The following is a 22,629-nucleotide window of genomic DNA, read 5'->3' as shown; positions in this document are numbered from 1 at the left end:
GACGACCCTTCTTGGCTCATCTTGATGTGACAGGCTGCCCTTGTTCAGTTATCACAGTGCTGATGCTGTCCATCTTAAAGGTACAGTACTGTGATAACTGAAGGATGGCAGCCATCTTGACATCTGTTTCTTGTGAAGAAGCCTCTCCTATCTTAACACATTTGATTGGTTTTATTATTGCTATTAGTTATTAGAATTAGTTAACCTAAATGAATCCAGAAAAAAGATTTTTTTCTGAAATTGCACACATTGTTCTCTGTATGCTTACAGTCGAATCCTATACAAATGTACTGTACAATAAAAAGCTTCATACCTTCATTGTTTATCTCCTCATTATGTTTATTGGTCTATAAGGTTATGAAATTTTCATGAAACCTATTTTTTACATATTGGTACTGCTATTGTGTGAAGACTCTCCTTATTTCATACCATTGCTCTCAGTTTGGAAAGCAACCAAATTTGTTTTTAAATGAAATACTAATTCTTTCATGTTTTTTCCCTTGCGCACACACATTTATGTTAGTACCTAATTTACATTTACATCTATCTCAAACCTCAGCAAAGAAAAGGAAACATTTATGTATTTATTTATTTATTTATTTATTTATTTATTTATTTATTTTATTCAATAAAGCCTGCAGAAAAAACTTTCCGATATCCCCTAAAATTCATCTGTAAATTTCAGGTTTTTGTGTATCAGGCTCTTTTTTTACTCTGTCCATTTATTTGCAAACATTTATTATGACTATGTAATCAGTAACAGTAGTGAATAGAATCAGTGCAAATTAAGTTTAGGTCAAAAGCTCATTTCTACTTTTTAATTCCTTATTTGCCCCTTTTCTAGTTCTGGTTTCCACTTTTCCTTTTGACCACAAATTTTATAGGATAGATGGGTTATAGTTCCCGCTCCTGGCCCTGGTTTCTATGTCCTCGTAGAAGCCTAGAAATATTGCTGTTGGCTGAGCTTCATGAATCTACACACTCTCTACCATATTTAGTCTCTGACTCATCCAATGTTAGGAGTTTCCTGTGGGACTTTAGCGTTTTCTGTTTGTGTCACTGTGCATTAGTGTATCACATTTCGTACTGTATATAGACTATTGCTATTGATTGTCTATCTATTGCAAAACCACACTAATAACTGCCAGTACATGATCTCATTATTATTTTTTAAATCAATGTAAAAAAGGCATGTCTGCACATCTACATATGCTGAAATAAGATGATATAATATCCACAAACGAGAGAGCATTTATATCTGTGTATTTTAGGCTATTTCTGATGAGAATAGTTAAAGTCTCTGCATGCATTCAATCAATAGGTTATTGATCTGCGCCAGGACTCTAAGTGCTCTGCCACACCAGGCTTCTTGTGAAATTGCAGCCCACAGTTTCTGGCAACTCGTCTGATTGTGAGGACGGGAAGTCCCTCCCTTGGAAGGCAGGCTAGAACTCCTGGTCTTAAAGACCTTCTGCAGACTGTAGAACAACCACGTCAGAGAAATATGAGCTGTCTTCTTGTGCTGGACCTAAAGAGGAACAGGCTTAACCAGGACCTGACTACACTGTGGCACAAGGTTGTTGGTTTTCTCAAGCTGTGCTGTACTCTTTACAATAGAACAGTGTTAGAAACAATACATATTTTTTTCAGGTGTATCTGCAGAATGTATAAACATGTATTTAATTGAATGAAGACTTTATATAGGCTCAATTTAATATGGTACCTATAGAAATGCATGAAATAGTTATTATTTTGTTTTAATTGAATAAATCCACCCAATAAAGGCCAATACATATGTTTGATTGCAACAAAAGCAGTTGATTCATTGTTCTTTTTTTATTTCTTATAGTAATTGCCATGTCAAGCAATAAACAGCTAATAAATAAATAGTTATAGTGATTAAATATCAACAAAGTTAGTTCTGGTGTTGATAAACAATAAGTATGCAATGATTTTAGTTAGTAAATAGAATAGAAGAATAATAAGAAAATAAAATACAACAACAATAATAATAATAATAATAATTCAATTTGTTTATATTTTGTTTGTTCAATTATAAGAACCTTTCTTTCTCGATTTAAGATCGCATTGCAATATTATAAATTATACTAATAGGGTTTTATTTAAAAACGGTGTATAAATAATAAATAAAGAATATGATGTCCTCGCGCACAGAACTGAACTAACTCTGTCGATGTGACTGACTATATGCGGCTCTCTTATGCAGATGTAAACCCTCCCTAACAGTAACGCGATTGGTTTAACAATTGATTGACGTTGCGTCGAACCAATAGGCGCCGCTAACGCGGTCGCGGTAAACCCCTACTGTCGGGAATCTATAGACTCTTGATAGGAAAGGTTTGTTTGTTCAGCCAGGAAGAGTCGCCGTACATTATGTCTGTCAGGAAAGTAAAGCTTTTTTAACGGAAAATAATCATTCTACACGCGAGATAATTAAATATTCCATCAAATAAGAAGACAAAGAGGTTTTTACTTTGTTGGATGATGATTAAAAACGGACGGAAGTAACTTTATCTTGCCTGGTAAGAATGAGAAAATCTCTCGTCTTATTTTAGCGGATTTGGCCGTTAGCTCGTTAGCCGCTGTGCTAACTTTCCTCCCTCACTCTTTCACTCGCTCTCTCTGGGCTTGTTTATGCCATCTAATCGGGTTATTTGATCGTTTTGTGCTCTGCTTTAAATGTCGGATGTTCGTTTTGACTTTGTGGTGAATAATAAAAACCGTGTAGCTTTGATAAATGATAAATATTTAGCGAATGTTAGAGCTTTCGTTACTCTGCTGCTGTGAGAGGCGACGTGAGTGTAGACAGGTGTGTGCTTTTTTTATTCGGAGAATGAGTTCAAACTAGTTATAAACTAACCACAATGCGTTTAAACAACTAGCAGGTTAATGAGTTAACTAAGTATAATAACTACAAACGACCTGAACACTTTGTTTGTGGTTTTATTTGCTTGTACTTTTTTTATTTTACTGGTAGTAAAAAAACAAAACAAAACCAAGAACCAAGCAGGAACTTATTTATTTATTTATTTATTTATTTATTTATTATTTGTCTTATTTATGAATGTATTTATTTAGTTGTCTGATTTATGTATGTATATATATATATATATATATATATATATATATATATATATATATATATATGTGTGTGTCTCTTTATTTATCTGTCTTTCTTTCTTTTTTCTTTCTTTCTTTCTTTCTTTCTTTCTTTCTTTATCTGTCTATCTATTTATTTATTTATATTTTATGACACTTTTACTTTCTTTCCCCCACCCTACTTTTTTTTATATACCATTTAAAACATGTAGTAACATACGTATAGTTTTTGTTTAAATAAACAGATTTTCTTGCCATATTTTAGGCACAAATGAACCAATTTATATAAGAAAAAGTGTTGAATAGATTTTTATATTCATATTTTTTGCCAAAGTTAAATAATGACACGATTCATGATAAACCAGGTGCAGTGGATATCATTAAATCAGCTGTTTACTATGAGGTTTACTGGATCTCTTTTATGAATATACACGAATAATAATTTCCCCCCAGAAGAAAACTGAAAATATGAGTAATCTAAAGCCATCATTAGTAAGGTATATATTTTTTAAATGAAGCCTAGAGACATTATATCTTAAGTGCATATGTTCGCTTTGGCTTCTAAAGAGAGAAAAATCTTTCTCGTCATCTTTTTTTTTTCCACTATAATGTTAGCAAGAATTATGAAAATGTAGCTTAAGTGTGGGTTGGTAATTTGTTTTAACATTTAAAGGTCAGCTTTGGTTAGCCCTGGTTTCCGAGCTATGTAGTGGCCATTAAGTATCAGCCACTTCTTCTTTTCTCAGACATTGCATTTTTCTTTTTTTTTTAGGTTACAAATTGAAACTGCATTATTCTACACATTTGTTATCAAAATGAGCCAAAATCTATTTACAGATGATCTGCTTTATAACGTAGGTTTTGTTCATTTGTTTTTTTTAAACGCAGACTTGTTCAAATGAGATGTGGGTCTTAAAATTTATTGTTGCCATTTTTTTGTAGGTTTCGCTTGTATGTTTTAATTTTGGCTTCACTAGTTGTTTGATTTTGAAAGAGAAAGTTGTTTTAGGAATGACTCTAAAGGAAATTATGTCTAAGGCTGGAAAGCTCTCAAAAGCTTAGTCATTTCAGATTGTTGACATGGAGACTGTTAAACACGCAGCGTATACTTTCTGACAGTCATTTTAGTCGATGATACTGGCTCAGAAACTCACAGAAGTATGCACTGCAACCTAGTTTAATTTAATTTCTATGTGTGTTTGTGTGTGAACCTCTGGATCATGTTAAGCCTGTTGAACTCAGTCCTATTCCTTGTCCTGATGGTTAAATTGTTTTTGGGAAAGCGCCACTGTTTGAACCTGTTCTATCATTGCACTTGCTTATTAAGGAAGGATGACATTTCTATTGCTTCGTGCACACGAGTGCCTGTGTGAATCATACAGATAACCAACAGCAACCTGTAGAAGCATCTCGGTGTGGAGAGCAGTGAAAGCATGATTGCGGCTCGCTTTAGCAGCGCTATTGTGTGTCGACGCCTACAGGAAATGAGAACAATGGTGACATGTATGGCACTCAAGCAGCAGATACTTTAAGATTAAGTGATGTTATATTTAAGATAAAGTGGGTCCAGGGAAGTGTGGAGGTGCCAGGAATTGTGTGATTTATGATAACCCGAGGTTATTATATATATTATTCAGCTCCTATAGTTATTAGTCTGTTGTATTGGTTACCTGAATTAAATGGGTTTAATACAAACTCAGTAGCTATAAATAATTTTAACTTGTCTGTAAATAAAATGTGGTCTGTGAAGGTTCCAGTTTCAATATTATCCGTATGTATGTATGTGTGTGTGTGTGCGTGTGTGTATATGTATGTGTGTGTGTGTGTGTGTATATGTGTAGATGTGTATGTGTATAATATATATAAATTGTATATGGAAATGAAAAGCTCAAGATTTTATTATTCTAACGATTTAATCATCCGTTATAGAAATTCAATTGTATAAAAGGTGTCACACCACATAAACTCAAAATAACAAAGTTAAACCGTGTCCGTTTTTAAACAGCAGTGTGCGTCACATAAATGTTGCTACATCACTGCTGACATGTTGAAGGAAAACTACAATGCAACGTAATAGAGATGATTTTAGAGATTATAGATTAAGTTTAGAATTAACTATTTTCATATCCTTATTTACATTTTAGTCATTTTTGGCTGACACTGATGTAACCGTCACAGGGATTAAAGTTCTTGCTAAAGAGCACAACATTTGCAATTCATCGATTCTGGGATTTTAATTTGTAATCTTTTGATTAGTAGCTCAAAGCTTTAACATACGCTTTGTGCATCCCATTGTTCCTGCAGCCACCCTTCTGCGGTGCCTAGCAAGCCGGTTAATGTATTTTACTTAATGTTTTACAAATAATAAGTGATGAATGACAGGACATGTAGATAAATGGTTCATGTTTGTATGAGCTTAAGGTAAACACTGCAGTCCTGGTAAACACTGCCACGTGTCTTAATGCACCAGTGTGTGAACTTAAACACGCCTGTTTACTTACATTCAATCAGCCAGCAAACTGGAACAATATAGATATTCTCTTCAGACTTTTACTGTCACTTTCACTCTCATAAACACACATGTGGTCAGACAGATGTAAGAGAACATATTATGTAGTATATAGTTTACATTAAAAAAAAGCATGTTTTTATTTCTTAAAGTCGATGTTATTTTTAAACAAAATTCTACTTACAAATTATTTTGATTCAGTGTAAGTCTTTAGTTATATAATCTCATTTACAGGAAGAAATTACCGTAGTGTTAAAAGAACATGGGTAAATGAGCAGGGTAATGTCACTGCATCACAAATTCAGGATTCATCATGAACTCTGGTGGGAACAGCTGATCAAATCATGTTGAACCTACGAATGCATTTTATGTTAACTAAACTAATTTTATTCATATGCACTTGATGGTTTTTTTTCATTAACACTGAAAGTAGAGTTTTTTACAGTAAAAGTGTTAAAATTAAAATGACATTAATGAAATGATTTGTAATCGCTGTTTTAAATACTTTGATTGCATGAAAACTCTTAAACGGATCCCAGGCTGCAAAAAAACTTTTATGAGATTTTCCTATTTTATGAGAACTTTTTTAGGTTCTGTTCTGGACTTTAATTAGTTCAAAGCTTCAAAGTGAAAGCAAAAATACTTCTGCTTTTTTCTAGCCTTTGTTGGCGAAAGCAGCACTGAGAAGGAAGTCAAAACACAAGAGTCACAGAAAATATTATAAGAGGGAATAGGGAAATTCATCACAATAGGTCTGTGAACCTCAAAGCCTCTCGCACTGAATGTCGGCTCTTTTATGCACTTGGCTTGGTTATCTCACATGAATAACGCCACTGTCTGAGTAAACAATTTGTATACGTCCACTGTCAGGGATACAGTGGTGTTATTTGTCTGAGTATTGTATTATGGCCAAGTGTTATAGACAAATGTAGTGCTGTTTATATAATGCTGGATGTTGTGGTTCCACTTCAGAATCACCTCACATGATTTTCATGAGCACCAGGACTACATTTACATGCACAACATAATCAAATAAATGCAAAAGAAATATCATCTTCAGGTTCACAGAAAGTCACAGTAACATAAACACTGCAGTTGGCAACATGACAAGAAGATAAACATGACAAACTTCGCACTTAATGCCACCATGATAACCATGACACTGGCTTTAATCTGAGATTTAAAAAAATCATCTGTTTGTTTCTATGATTTATTTCTATCCAGTGAGGAAGAAAAGTAATAAATCAATATTTTGAAGACCAGCTCTGTGTCGAATAACTTGTTTTGTTAGAGCATTATGGCCAGAGAGAAGATCGGACAGGTGAGCTGTTTAGAAGCTGGTTCCAGAGATGGTTAGAGAATACTTGTTTGGTTTGTGTCTCCATGTCAGCTTAGGGTACGGCTACCTTATTGTTGTCCTGGTCACTTGTGTGTTTTTCATCCTAACTGTTTTTCTGTATTGGTTCTGAATTTGCTTTCATCATAGTGGTATAGAAATCTTTTTAAGTTGTTACTTAATATGACTGTGCAGAGTCATCTATGATTAAAGTTTAATTGCACTTGAGTGTATTGATAACATACGCTGATTATACTCCAGAGTTATAGTTGAAGAACTTGGATTTAACTCTAGCGCTCATCGCATTGAGGAAATGGCTATTGTTTTAAATTAAATTACAAGCGGAAAAGGGTACTTTCCTCTCCAGGCAATGTCACATGGCTCACACATTGGTACTGTTCGCTTAAGCCTCGGAAATGCAACTACAATTTCATTGTCCTTGAGAACGACTAAAAAAACCTCGAACCCATAATTCACTCAGTCGGACAGTCTATGGCGTGTGACACTGTTGCTATGTATGTGACACTGTCGCTTCCCCAGCTTATAACAATCACAATTATTCAGACAGTTTCATAAGTAAACAGCGTTATTCGATTTCATGATGAATTCTTTTCAAAAGAAAAAGCCCTCTTTTTTTACATTACACCTTCACTATTCTCTTCAGAAGCCAGTTAACCAGCCAGACATATTAATTAATGCGCCAATGTCAGTAAAAACAAGAGACGAATGTTATCCTGTTCAAGAACTTTAGCCAGCTCACTGTCATCACAGTCAATTATGGCTGTTATTTGAAGAAAGAAAAATCAATTAATTGCAAAGCCTTGATCTATTTGAAGAAACTGCTTCCAGTCAGCCTCTTTATTGCTACTTAAGCATTAGTGATCGGTATTATTATTAATAATAATAATAAAAATAATAATTTTATATACATTCTAAGAAAATGATTCAATTAGCTAGCATTAGCTAGTAGCTTATGAGCAGGGTTATAAATGCCTGACTGCATTTCTAATGTGTTTTCGTTTCCAATTCTTTTGTCTGTCTGCTGCAGTATCTGAATGCCAAAGTTAGTAGTCATGGAGCTGGGCAGGCAGCTGTGTGGGAAGATGAAGAAACAGAAGAAGGTGGAGTTGGCCGTCCCTGCCGTCATGAAAGGCCTTGAGATTTTCTTCTACACGCCTGAAACTCACCAACTTGAGTATTTTAAAGGCTGCCACACTGCCGAGGACCTGTGTGTAGAGGCCGCCAAGAGATGCCGTAAGTACATAGACACACACGCAGCAGCGTGTAGCCGATCCATACCACATGCAAACGGCTCTGTAACTTACTAGTGTGTGTGCTCAGAGAAAACCTTAAGCAGTTTGTCTGAAAAAAGGGTCGTCTGTTTTAGTGTGCCTTTCAAGACTCATACTGTGAATACCAGGGTTTCTCGCAGAAAACTTGTTAGTTAAGGCGGTAGGGTTGGGCAGGGGGCGGGGCTTCTTTGTGAGATAGACCACAGACTCTGTACTACGTTTAACAATTATTAAAAACAGGCACGTGCAACCTAGCTAGCAGGTGAAGAACTCAAACAACAAAATCACCAGCAAAGTTACTTTAAATTTTCAAGAACTATAGACTAATACAATAACGGGCTTAAATAAACCCAAAACATAAGTCCACTTACAGTTCTCACGGACACGCATTTTATCAACTGGCTAGTTATCCTCCAGACAGTGATGGACCACGTCTTTCTCTCATTTCGGCTGTGTGGCGAGCGTGCCTGCTCGTGGTGTGAAGCGCGTCCGCGCTATTCTCTGAGATGCACTTGACGGGCTTTTGTGCAGCGAAATAATTATTTTTTTTGGACGACCTCGTTAAGGCGGTAGGGTTTCCCAGCTTAGGCGGGCCGCCCGAAGTGCCGCGGGAAACCCTGGAATACTGTGCCACTAGATGACATAACTATTTAATACTTCATGTTAGTATTGTGCCGATGTCGGAGTTGTGTAAAGCAGGGAAGTTGAGAACCTTACCGGAGCAAATGCGTGGCAACACTACAGACAAGAAAAATATGAGTCACCGTGAATGCATAAAAACCCTTAAATGTTCAGGAGCGAGCTATAATAATAACACTTCAGTTAGTGCGAAGGTCGCAAACAATTCATGAAGCTGCTTTCTAGCCCCGGGGAAGATGCAGTAGACCAATCTTTAGAAGAAAAGTGACTGAACAAGCACATGAGTGGCCTCTGTGGATAGAAATTACCTGATCCTACTCCTCTTTAAAAGAGAAACTTGTGTGACTAATTCAGGTTAGCATGTGAGGCAAGTTGGTGGTCCAGGAGTACCCATAGGTGATCTGGGAGTTACATTGGGAGGCATATCCAGGTATATACAGCAGCTTGGTCTTGATTTTCATCCAGTATCATCAAGTATCTGACAGACCTACTTAGATTAAAAATAGGATTAGTATTCAGCATAGTAGTGGTATGTAACCCTATGTGAGGATATGATGTCAACGAGAGAGCAGGTACTGAGAGTGAACAGAACAGGACAGTGTACTGAGCCCTGGGGGCACGGGTGAAGCGACTGCATGGTGAGATGTGAATATCCTCCATGTGACCTGAAATGAGTGCCTCTCCATTTAGGAAGCAAACCATAGCCAAGCTGTGCCACTTATTTCAAGAACCCTAAAGGATATATAGTACATGAGAGCCTTGCGATTGACTTTCCGTCTCTAAAGCCAGATTTTTTTTAGCATAAGAGACCGTCCTGGGGAAAAAAACAAGAGAGCTAATTGTAATAGTTTTCAAGGATTCAAGAAGCAAAAGAGAGAAGTGATACTGGTTGTCAGTTGCGTATGTCTGTGGTATCGGGCTTTTTCATGGGTGTATCCCTTGGTGTCTTGAAGGCACTCGGTACATTACCAGATGGGGTCATGGGGTTGTTTACATTAGGAGTGATAAAAGGGAGGAAGTCTAGTAAGAGGAGATGTTTTGCAGCCTCATAGAAGGCACAGAATTCAGCTGGAAGCTAGTAAAATTGCTGGAGAAGAGAATCTGTTAGAGGTTTTTGATAGAAAGAAGAGAAAAAGGTGTTATGGTGATAGGAAAGGAGGAGAGATTTTGTAATGTGACGATTGACAGATTTTGCTGGACCGGGTTTTATACATCGAATTATGCTTTTTTTTTGTTCATTTAATATTACAGTTAACATTTTTAAAAGCGGTTAGTTCCTGTTATTGTTTACTGTATAACAACTAAAAATAGCTGTTCCCTCATCAGCATCTTTGTTTTATTTCCTCTCTGTTGGAAGAGAAATGTAGTGTAGTAGAAAGCTTTATGCTACTGGAGGCTTCCATTAATGTTTAATAAACCTTACTTTTACAGAATGTTTCACCATGGAGCAACGATCAGGGTTTAGGAATAATTTATTTTTCATGTGAGTTTGTTCTGAACAGAAATTATTGTACATTCCTGCTTTTGAGGTCCATCACCCCCGTTTCTTTGGAACCCATTTGGAACCCACTCATGGTTAATGTCGTGTCTTTACATATGATAGCCTTATCTAACATGCAAGCCTTGGGAATCCTTAAATAGAAATGGAATTTGTTTATAACATTTTCTGAGCATTTTTTTCTTTTATCATTTTGTGATTTGTTGCTTTCAGAATGACAGGAAAAATACTTTTTTCACTTTTTTCCTGTTTTCACTCCACATGCAATAACCCTGCTGCAGGCAGCCGGCGTTTTCCTGTATCCAGACGTGTAGGAAGTGATGAATTTCAAACAGTTTAAGTTTAGTTTTTATTGAATAAACATTAGAATGAAAAAATAATGTCATTAACCGGTGAAGCTATTTCACTCTGGAACAACTTAGATTGCGTTTTTTTTAGTGAAAACAATTAGTTTTCTGTAGCATTACTAAACGCTGGCGCATTTACATCTCTTTATTTCCAAGTCTGAATGAGTAAATTAATATCTGCCTGTGCTGTTGTAGAAAATTAATAAACACCTTCTGACCACTGAGATCTGTGATCTGAGAACTCAACAACACAACACATTTGCAGTTGGGGTGAGCGCTCTAGAGTATATTTGCATGGGTTTAGCTCGTTTATTAGTGAAAGTCTGGAAACCATGTACTCGGTGTGCTAAGCTGAAGGTCTTCTGTTCCTGGAGTGTTCTTTGGAATTTAATGGATTTGTATGATATTACAGCTGAATTTTTTTTTTATTAGGTTATCATTTCCCACATAATTGTGCTCAGGGGATTAATATATTTGGAGCCATGAGTCTGTTGTATAAAAAACACATTTTATCTTACTAAATTTACTTCAGCAGTGGCGTCAATGTATTGGATTATTATTATTATTTATTTGTTTGTTTGTTTGTTTGTTTGTTTGTTTATATATTTATTTATTTAGGGTCATTTATTTTGAAGTAGGTCTTTATTTGTAGACTCATTGGACTCGAGAATCATTTGGAGAAAGAGTAAATAGTTTTTTTTTTATTTAAGGTTTTCAGTAAATAATGTAAAAATCTTAGTATCTCTGAATTCTATTTTAATTAAAGTTTGTTGATCTTTCACTATTGTGCCATTTGAAACTAGTCTAGATACATAACACATTAGACTAGAGCACTTAATAGTTTGAGGTTTTGTCAGTTTGGCAAATACTGTGACTCTTTTAACAGTGAACGTAGTGTTGAAAAGTATTTGTTCTGCTTAATCCATTACTCAGGACAGTATGGTGTTTATGGGCATGATGTGTCTGTCACATGCTGGATAAATCACAAATAAACTGGAACAAATAAACTACTCATCACTACTTCATCTGTCTCATGAAACATGTTTTTTTTTAAACAGGGAATTTAAAGTGAATATTTGTATTGTGCTCAATGTATTCATTTAATTAAATCATTCAGAAATTAATTGTCCCCTGCTTTTGAGATTTGCTCTTTCTGGGCATTTTTTTTAATGTTGTATCCTTAAATGTCCCTTTAATGTCGTGTCCTTTTCTTCGTGCCAGATCTGTCTTCTATCGGGGCTATTTACTTACTTCAGTGAGTTTTTTTTATACTTTTTTTTATATATAAACTAGGGCTGGTAAGCAATTAAATATTTTTTTCTAATTAATTACATGATGTGGCAATTAATTAATCTAATTAATCACATTTAATTGCACATAAATATTAGTTGAGAATTTCCCCCAAAATGTCATTTAAAATGATTGCTTTTTGTTATATTGGTTCAATTTTCCTCAAACAGTCTTTTTTTTTTTTTTTTTTCACTTAGGCTACAATGGCCGTAACATTTTTTTATTATTGAACACAAGCCGGGGGCACGGTGGCTTAGTGGTTAGCACGTTCGCCTCACACCTCTAGGGTTGGGGGTTCGATTCCCGCCTCCACCTTGTGTGTGTGGAGTTTGCATGTTCTCCCCGTGCCTCGGGGGTTTCCTCCGGGTACTCCGGTTTCCTCCCCCGGTCCATCAGAAAACCCGCTCCGATGGTAGGTTGATTGGCATCTCTGGAAAATTGTCCGTAGTGTGTGATTGCGTTAGTGAATGAGTGTGTGTGTGTGCCCTGCGATGGGTTGGCACTCCGTCCAGGGTGTATCCTGCCTTGATGCCCGATGACGCCTGAGATAGGCACAGGCTCCCCGTGACCCGAGGTAGTTCGGATAAGCGGTAGAAAGTGAGTGAGTGAGTGAGTGAGTGAACACAAGCCTATCACTTAGGCTACAAACAGTAATTTAACAAGGAACCCTAATTTCTTATTTCTCCTTCAACCAGTTGCTAAGACAAACTAATTTGTTTACATTTTCTGAGTTTAAAGATGCCCTTTTCTTTTGCACAATGTTGCCCACCAGTGAGAAAAGTCTTTCGCATGGTACAGTGGTTGCAGGCATGGCCAAATATTTGCGAGTTGAGGAAGACAGCTTAAGATGGGCCTCTGCATTAACTGACCACCACTCCAAAGGACACTTATCCATCTCAATAGTGGGTTGTGCTCTGTAGTTTTGTAGCGCATTGCTAATATGATTTTCTTCCTCTGATTCTGAGTCTGACTGAACCCAGCAGAAGGATTCTCCTTTTCTTAGCTGGCTTATATTCTTCACTGGGTTGTGGAGTATGTGTGCTGGGTTCTGCCTCCTGTAGTATTTTCTCAAGGCTGGACCACACCTGTTCTCTGTCTCCTCTTGCTAGGCACTTCAGGTTCTTAAAACGTGGGTGAAGAGCTGATGAACGTTTCAGCCATTCATTGTTCATGACAGCTTGGCATTCAGCAAGGTCTTTCTTGAAGGCAGTCTTGAACTAGGGCTGGGCGATTTGGCCTAAAATCAAAATCTCGATTAATTGAACATTTTAACTCGATTACGATTAATGAACGATTATTTTATTTATTTATTTTTGCCCTCATAGTTCACTGACAAGTTTTGTTTAGTAAATATGCTCACGTATTACAAGTGAGAGATTTTTGAATGAAGGGTGCATTACTTGATTTTAAAATAATTGAAGGAAACACACACTATCTACTATCTATGATTATTTATTGAACATCAATGTTGAACAACTGAAATTAAAGCACACATTGCCTAAAACGAACAGTCACTTTGTTCTTATAAAAATAAATAACTTGCACTTTTGGAAACAAAATAAATTATTTTCAATGTTTTTCATATTAAAAGTAGAAAATAAGCAGTATCTCTTCTAAATAAAATAACACTTGTATATCCTGTAAATAATATTTTAAACAGTGCATTTCTTGCATCTTCTGTAAACAGATATTTTAATGTGCAATGTATCAATGTAAACAACAGATTGTTGTAATGAAAATAGTACTCTCTTAAACACTGTTGCATGAGGTGATCTTAGTGATCTTGAATTTACTCGAAGTTCTTACTAAGAAACACGAGCATGTTAACCTTTTCAGGTTTCAGGCAGGACATGAGGCATGTAACAAATGTTTCCACCTGAACTGAAAACCCGCTCTGATGGGGAGCTAGTAGCTGGTATGCAGAGATACTTTTTTGCCACCTTGCTTAGAGTGGGAAAGTGTACATGATGCTTCCTCCACCAGTCCAGTGGATTTGCTGCACTCTCTAGCATAGGGGACACCAAATAGCTGCTCATCTCTGCTTCTAGCGATTGCTGAAGTGACAGAGTGGGTGTAGCTGAAGGTGTTGCCCCACTCCCTTTAAAAAAGCTTCCTAATGACCTTTTTTGCTACTGCTGATGAAGTTGTTGGTTCTGCAGTCTCTGTAATCTGACTTTCTCTGCAGACTTCAGCTTCTGACATCTTCTCCATCTCTGTTTTCACTTTCTCCTGAATGGTGGGGACATTGTCAGCAGAAATGTAGGTAGCTTTAAATCTGGGATCAACAAAACTGGCTGTGTCCAGTAGCTCTTCTGTGATAGGATCTGAGTACTTCTCCTTAAGGTACCTGAGGAAGCTGGTTTTGATAGTTTTAGTCAGCTCCACATCATCCTTCTCCTCAGCAAGCACTCATGAATTGAGGATGTGCAATACAGGCTTTACAAATGAAATGGTCACATACTCTTCCCCTGATAGGGCGTCTGTGAAATCCATCAAAGGGGAAAGAGCCTTGCTGACAGCCTCTAAGACATCCAGGTCAGCCCACGATGGAACAAGGTGCCTGGATTTTTTTGTCTTCAGAAAGGACCTGTGTAATAGCTTTCCTTTGTTCGAGGACTCTTGCAATCATCATTTGCCTCGATCCCCATCTGGTAACGCGTGCTGTTTTTAGCTTGTGTTGTGGCAGGTTCAGTTCTTGTTGCACCTTCATTAATGCCTTCTTTTTTTTCCAGCTATAGGAAAAAGCACTGACTATGTTTTTGCACACCCTCACTGCACATGTCACACGTTACGTTGATCTTTCAATCCATTTTCTGAAACACACAAAATTAATAATTTTTTATTATTGACAATATTTTATTTATACCTGAAGCTTTAAAAGTACCAAAATTAATGAGCCTCTTATATTTATACTTAAATAATATCAGATTAACACATTTTTACAACACAATGATTTTTACTTTAATGATGTAGTGTTCTGTTACATTGTAATGTGAACTTAACATTGTAACTGTAATATCAAGCATATTGTAACATTTATAAAGGTGCTTTATGAACAAATTTAGCATAGCCAGAATATAGTAAACGCCAGATATGCCCAATTAGATAACATCCCAATGCTATTATATTTAATTAAGCTGACGTGTACTTACCAATTGCGAGGTGTAGTCGGTGTCCAAAACACTGCTGCCGTATCCATCCATTAAGCGCAGCAGCTTTGACAACATTAGCACCGTTGTCTGTCGTAATGGCTGAAGGTTTTTCTTCCGCGAGCAAAAGCATATCTTTCAGACCTTGCGCAATCATATCTGCCGTGTGATCGGCTGGAAAATATGCCGTCTCAAGGCATCTCTGGCGCAGCTTCCAATCATCGTCAATGTAAAGTAAGTAAGTGCAAAGTAAGGCTCAAGAATGGGTCCATCGTCCTACTTGACCAGAGATCAGATGTGGCTGCAGAGTGTTGAACATTTTTCAGTTCAGCAGCTACATTTTTACAACATGTCTTGTACATGTCTGGCAGCGCAGTTTTAGAAAAATGTGATCGCGATGGCACAGTGTATCTTCTTTCGAGAGTTTTAACAAGGTGTTTAAACCCGCTTCTCTCCACTGTAGCTAAGGGAGTCATATCCTTTGCGATGTAATAGCAAATAGCGTCAGTTATTTCTTTCCATCTTCTTGAACTCTTCTCATACTGTGTGGCATTTGTGAATGCATTTGTTATCGACATCTGCTTTGGGGAGGCACTTGTTGCTGGGTGCTTGTCAGTCTCTTTTTGAGCAGTGCACTGTTCATATTCAGTAACGTAATTGCGCTCCAAGTGTTGAAACTTGGTGGTGTTACCATTGGGCGTCGAAACTGTTTTTCTACATTGTCTACATCTGACTTCATTTTGTTCGATGTCATCCTTACTGAAGCCAAAATGTGTCCAAACGACGGAGACTGCGTTTTTCTTTGGTACAAGCTGCTCTTGTTGCTCAGTTGTCTGAGTGTTTAAGCTCTCCATGCTCGACATGTCGGCGGAATAACGTAACATAACGGAGCGGGGTCACGTGACTCCACACACGGTAGTGTTTTTAATGGGAAAGTAATCGAAGTAATCGACCTGGAAAAATTTGATCGATTAAAGGTCGATTTCGATTACTTTTCGATTAATTGCCCAGCCCTATCTTGAACCTTGCCACATATGCTGGATCTTCATCAGAGACCCTCATTACATGGTTAAGGTGGCAGAATGCAGGCAGCACCACAGAGCATGAAACATAAGTTTCACCCCAAGGAGTTCAGTCACATACCTGAGGTGGAAGATAACAAGATCAAATACATTTCAGTACATTTAGTTTAGGCTAAGATAAGCATATTTAACATGAATATAAAAGGTGATTTTAAAATCCTTAACATTTTCTAGAGTTAATTTTATGGATTTTTTTAAAGGCTGTTTCTTGTAACAAGCATGTTTACCTTGCTTAGTGAGAGCTCTAGGACTTAGCTGGAACAAATATAGCTGGAACCACAAATGGGATGGATGTGTGGCAGACTTACTTGCATGGTTCAAGGATCATCTGCAGCTTGTGCAGTTTGTCCCACTCAGTAGCAGTCAGCATAACTAAATTGTGTTTCTGTTGAGCTAAAGTAGCCTTAACAGCCTCTTCATTCCGTAAGAGATGTGTGATCGTATCGAGTGATGAGTTCCACCTCGTTGAAACGTCCTGTATCAGTTGCTCTCTTTGTTGTCCGATTGCTGTTTGTTGCTGATGTAGCTCCTCTGTGTTAGCAGGGCTGTGCTTAAAATGTCCTACAATTTTAAAATGTCCGACACTGTCAATGCATCAACAAACCCACTGTCTGAAAGGCAAACAGTAATGGTCCTCTGCAATATGTGCGCGGCACAGGGGATGTGTTCAAACGGAAGTTTTCTTGCTGCTGCAACCATATTCTTTCTTGCTGCTGCCACCGTTAGGAACTGTTCGGCACATGCATCAAAATAATGCCGTGTCTCTGTTTTAAGTACCATTAAGGACTGAAGTGTCCAGTTACGATTGATGAAGTGCGTAGTAACACCTAGATAGTTGTGATTACTGACTGAAGTCCAGTGGTCTCCGGTCAGAGCAACATATTGTGCTTGAGTACATTTTTCCTGTTTTTGATAGTTTTTCAGTGTCATACAGCTGATTTATTCTCGAAAGTACTGTACGTCTCGCCGGTAGTGTGTAGCTTGTGTCAGAAGACGCAATTCGAAAAGCATCCATTAACCCCTTGTCTTCCACAATATTAACAGGCCTACAGTCCATTGCAATCCATTTAGATATTGCATTTGTTAGCAATTCTCAGTCAGCATGGTTTGGCGGAGCTTGCCTGCAGCATCCGGGGCTGTGCTAACTGCAGAGCTCGCAGTATGTTTTGAGTTCAGGTGGTATTTCATGCTAGAACTACTTCGATGGCATGCAAATTCCTTATTGCAGAGAACTCAAAGGACTTTGGTTTTATCAGTGGCTCCGTTGGAAAGAGTTTTGAATTTAAATTTGCCCTTCAGAAAGCCAGGCAGATCTGTGTATTTTGGCATGATGCTTGACTTAACTTGCCACTACAGCTTATTGCAAGATGTGTAGTCGTTGGTACAGGTGTGGGGAGGGGCGGGGCACGTTAAATGCGGTAAAAATATGAATGCGTTATTTTTTCTCATAATTAATTAATCTAATTAACGCGTTAAATTACCAGCCTTAATATAAACCCTGTTTTGTTGAATATTTGTATTGTATGGTTTGTCTGCTTCCAATCACAAGTACAAAAGGACATCATTAAATAGTTTGAAAGCTCCATGTACAGTTTTGCATATGGAAATACACAAAGCCAATCGAAGGCACAAAGTTTTGCTCTGGATTATAGTTTTGCGATCAGCGTTTTGTCATACAGATGCCATTGTGTAAAAGCAGCGCAGTGTTCTTGTTGATGTTTGCGTTTTCTTCTTCCGTTCAAGGCAGTTCGGTTTCATCTGGGATATCTAAGTGGAATGGAATGTGTATTTGGCTGCCAATCAATACTTGAACACAAAATGGCTGACGAGTATTACAGTCAGGCTGAGGATTTCCTCTAAGTTGTGCTGAGGCCAACACGGGGCTGGGTAGTACAAGAGGAAAAGGAAATTTATGCAAGAACATCAGACAAACACAGTCGCTTTACAAGAGGCCTTGAAACCACTTGTATATTAACATGAATGTTGACTGCCAAAATCTCAGAAAAGAAGTTGTGTGCAAATCGCAGCATGTAGCGCTTAAGTCAGTGATCTCCTTTGTTTGATTTCTCTGTACAACTTTGATTAAAATTAAGTTCAAATTCAGACAATTTTCTGCTGCTTGGGAAAATTCGACACATGGCCAGATTTTGACGTTTTCTACTATATATAGTTCTAAAATTCTTCCCTGAATGTTTCTCTTTTGCACATATTTAAACCACAAGTAAAGTAATAGTTGATTATTCGTGCTAATTAATGAATAAAATCGCATCAATCGGCTTCATCGTGGCTCGTAATTAAGAAACGGTTGTATTTGGCATTTAGTTTTACTGAATTTATACTGAATTTATTTTTCAGTATAACGTTAAGCAAACTTGCGAGGAACATTTAACATCTTGTAACACTACTGACTTCATCCTCTCTGTTAATCAGTATTAAAGTAACAACCAAGTGGAATTACAAATTTATGTTAAATAACTAAATATATAAGAAGCTTGAAATCTGTGGATTTGAATAGATCATTCTCTCTGTACTAAATCACTGTACTAAATCACACAGCCGTTCGCCTTCTCTATCTTAACAAGTCAAAAATTAAAGAGCTTAAGCACTAAAACTTAACAGGCCTCATTATATTTGATGATTCCTTCATATATTTTATTTCTACCTCAAACAAACCGTTTGACTAAAGTTAACCAATGCTATAAGGTTTAAATTTCACTCCCCAGACATTTGCGAATAAAAGTGTATTGTATCGTGCAGTTACTTTTTAACGAGTGAAATGGTGCAGTCGGTTTTTTTTTGTTTTGTTCTTTTCTGTGCCCTGTGAAAGAGAGTGAAACAGACAGAGAGAAAGAAAGAGAAAGGGAGAGATAGAGAGACAGATATCACAGCTGTCACTCTTCTGTACCAGTCATGTTCACATGAACTGAGCATGATACAACATTTAAGCTTTTGTTGCTGCATTGTTCAGATAACTTGATTTAACTTCTTGATATCTAAGCTAGAAACCCTTATTAGTGGAATTTGTCAATATGTTTTTGTGTTCTTTAAAACCTGAAAACAGCTTCTTGTGCCCAATGCCGTGTGGTACAGTAGTGTCTACCGCTCGGTGTATTGAACAACGCTGCATGCTGTCACATTTCCTTTATTCCTCAATTCAGTAGCTAGTTGAATATAAACCCATGCCAATAAATTTTCATAACCAGAACAATCATTTTAAACCTAGTTAAAGGAACTGGAAAATTTTGTACACTGAAATGACAAGGAGAAAACGGTATTTAAAGATTCCAGATGAATTGCCTGATTATAAACTCAGAAGATTTATCTGATTATAAACTCAGTCGATTTGATATGAGAGTTAATCAGAGTGTCAGACATTCAAGTCTGTGGAAAAATGTCTGTGGTCTGGTTTTATCAAAATATTTGCTACCCATTATTACCCAAATAAGCAAGACTAGAAACAACGAGTAATGTTTAGCTAAACGAATTCATTCTTCAAATACTCAACACAAACAAGCGGCACCATCAAGAAATAACGAAGTGTCCTTTTTTAGAAATGTGCATCTCTTATCTCAAGTTTGCTGATACACTTGATAGCTACTTGGTTATTTTCTATTCCAGTTTGACAGGCTACAGAGTCAACAACAATCGAATCTTAACGCTCTTTAAATAGAAATGCCTTACAATACATTTTGTCTGTAGTGTAGTTACTGGCGCTTCACACATTTTTATGTCTAGGTTAAAACAAATAATAAAATTCTCCTAAATGTTGTTTGTTACTGTTGCAGGTATTTCACCCCTGTGCCATAACCTGTTTGCCCTGTATGAAGAGAGCCAGGCGCTCTGGTACGCACCCAATCATGTATTTAAGATCACAGAAGACACGAGTATTAAGCTTCACTACCGCATGAGGTAAGAAAACTGAAGTGTTTTTGACAGTAGACAATACGTCCTTAATACTGTACTGACATTATTGGAGACTGCTTCAGCACTCATATCAGGTTTAGATGTCGGATCTTAAGTATCAGCATCATATCTCTCGCTCTTACTGGGTACAATTTCATATTCAGGTCAATAGTTTTTTTAGCATAGTAATTTCATGTTCAGTTTTAAAAGCATCATAATCTCCATTTACACCTGCTTTCTATTGCCCCAACCCTTCGTTTTCCCCCTTGTTTATATTATCTTAATACCAAGATGAGCTAAATCTCTCTGGCTCTTATTGTATACCCTGTATAGCATTGTACACATTTAAATAATTAAGTTAATATCTGAATAGTTCATAAAACAAATCTGTCATTTAGTTGCTACACCAAACTGGGTTACTGGCTGTAAAAATTAAAGTCTTAATCTATTAATTAATTCAAGCTGTAAGAAGTTTGTGTTCCTGAACTTTCCACTCACTCAGATCTGAAACATTTCTTGTATTCATATTAGTGGCACTTAATGGGATTATTAAGACAGCTTATATTCTAAAGGTGATGCAATTAACACTTGTGTTCAGTGATTGATTTTCAGCGAAACATTACGACGATGATTATTGATTGTAATATTCATGGCGGTCATGTAATACAGTCTGGGACCCCTGCATATTCATCATAGACCTCTGGGATTATGGTGATTTCCACATCCCACTCTCAGAACCATTGTTCTAATAGATGAAGGATAAATGTGCAAAGCAGGTGATACGTTTGCAATGCAGTGTTTTCCAGTGAAAGCAGCACACTGGAAGTTTGTTGTTTAGAGTCATCGCCTAATAAATAAAGAAGCGGGTTTGATTAACATGAACCATTTATCCACATTTTATAAGCAATGTGAGATTGTATTCCTTCTCCTTATGGTGATTGTTCATTTCAGGTTCACACGAGATTCGGAGCACAACCAAACCCTCACCAGAGACTTCAACATTCAAGCACCACATTTAAACCCAACTAGACAAAAATTATATGTCGGGTTAGAACTTAGACATTAGTAATCAATGTGTAAACGTTAGCTCGCTGTTGTGGATTTCGTGTTTTACGGTTCTCATTCGCTCGGCTCATTTCACGTGGTAAAACGATGATTTGGATGGTTCCAGCGTACAGTGAAGATTATAACTGGTGTTTAAAAAGGCGACAGAAATTATAAGTGGGACCTGGTGCATGTTACTGATATGGATATCAAACAGGAGCAAAATGCGAAACCTTTGCCAGATCTTGCACAACGTTGTGAGCCAACACGATGTTCCATGAAAAATGGACACACGGACATGAACAATTTGTTCACCGTCATATCGACCATTTAGTTCAGTCTCAGCAGATCCGTGTCAATGCGAAGGGCAATGGGTTTAGACTTTGCGGAATTTAATTTGTTTATAAATGAACTAACTATTATAAAACATATTAATGAAATTAATTCTTGGGTAACGATTTCCCATTTAACAGTGAACATTTAAATTAACATTTAAAACATTTAATGCCTATCTTTAACATGGATATAACTGCATTTGGTCATTGGTTGTTTCGTTACAAAAAATGAAGAATCTTAGGCAGTAGAATGTTTTAAAAATTCCCCCTTATTTTCCTTTTTTAGCACTAAAACTAAGATAAGAGTGAATCGGTGTATTGAAAGTTACTTGTGGGTTTGGAACCACGTTCTAGTGTGTAGTGCGCCTGTTGTGCACACAAACAGGTTATGGTCACCTCTGCACTTACTCTCTTCCGCTGTGGCTTTCTGATGTGTTACTTCCTGTTTACAATGATTCTGTGCTCATGTGGAGCTTCTGTGGTGTTTTTACCCAGATTATTTACAAACAGCACTGGATCAGTCCCTGTGTTTTTATGTGACCGTCAAATGCGTTGCTGCACCAGACTGTATGAACTTAATGACTCAAGAGCACGGGGAATCCGTTTTGTGTGACTCTGGTAGTTTATTACAAAGGTTTGCTACTGCTATGGCTTTTCAAGTAGGGTCTGGGTACCACAAGTGATCTGTCTGTCTCTCTATCTGTCTCTCTATCTGTCTCTATCCCTCTGTCTATCTCTGTCTCCCTCTATCTATCTCTCTCTCTCTCTCTCTCTCTTTTTCTGTCTTTCAGCGGTGGAAATCACAAGCCATCATTATGAAAGTTCTTCTTTTTGATTTCTATTATTGCCAGATTGAACATGGTGCATTTTAAAATAATGTGCTCTGTGAGTGGAAAGTTAAAATAGATAGCCATAGATGGTATTAGATACCAAGGAAACATGTCTAATGCATGAATTAGAAATTGGAGGTTCTTCTTTTTTTTTTTTTTTTTTTTTTTTTCCCAGAGGTCCTAAAAAAATGAGACAGTAACACTGTATGTTCTGTGTACATATTGCTGTATCTCATATGTCCACATTTCTGTTTC

General features: G+C 37.0%; 1 protein-coding gene across 1 annotated transcript in view; it reads left to right on the top strand.

Moving 5' to 3' along the window:
* The first annotated feature begins 2,348 nt into the window (after positions 1 to 2,348).
* Positions 2,349 to 22,629, top strand: part of jak1 (Janus kinase 1) — a 39,411-nt gene continuing 19,130 nt past the window's right edge. The window contains exons 1-3 of the mRNA XM_060867599.1: positions 2,349 to 2,543; positions 8,014 to 8,219; positions 20,048 to 20,171. Of these exons, the coding sequence (XP_060723582.1) occupies positions 8,021 to 8,219; positions 20,048 to 20,171 (323 nt within the window). The 5' untranslated portion in view covers positions 2,349 to 2,543; positions 8,014 to 8,020. The remainder of the gene's footprint in view (positions 2,544 to 8,013; positions 8,220 to 20,047; positions 20,172 to 22,629) is intronic.

Source organism: Tachysurus vachellii, chromosome 4 (genome assembly GCF_030014155.1).
Source record: "Tachysurus vachellii isolate PV-2020 chromosome 4, HZAU_Pvac_v1, whole genome shotgun sequence".
In the NCBI taxonomy this organism is placed as follows: domain Eukaryota; kingdom Metazoa; phylum Chordata; class Actinopteri; order Siluriformes; family Bagridae; genus Tachysurus; species Tachysurus vachellii.
The sequence above is the reverse complement of the archived record's forward strand: the minus strand, read 5'-3'. Positions and strand labels throughout refer to the sequence as shown.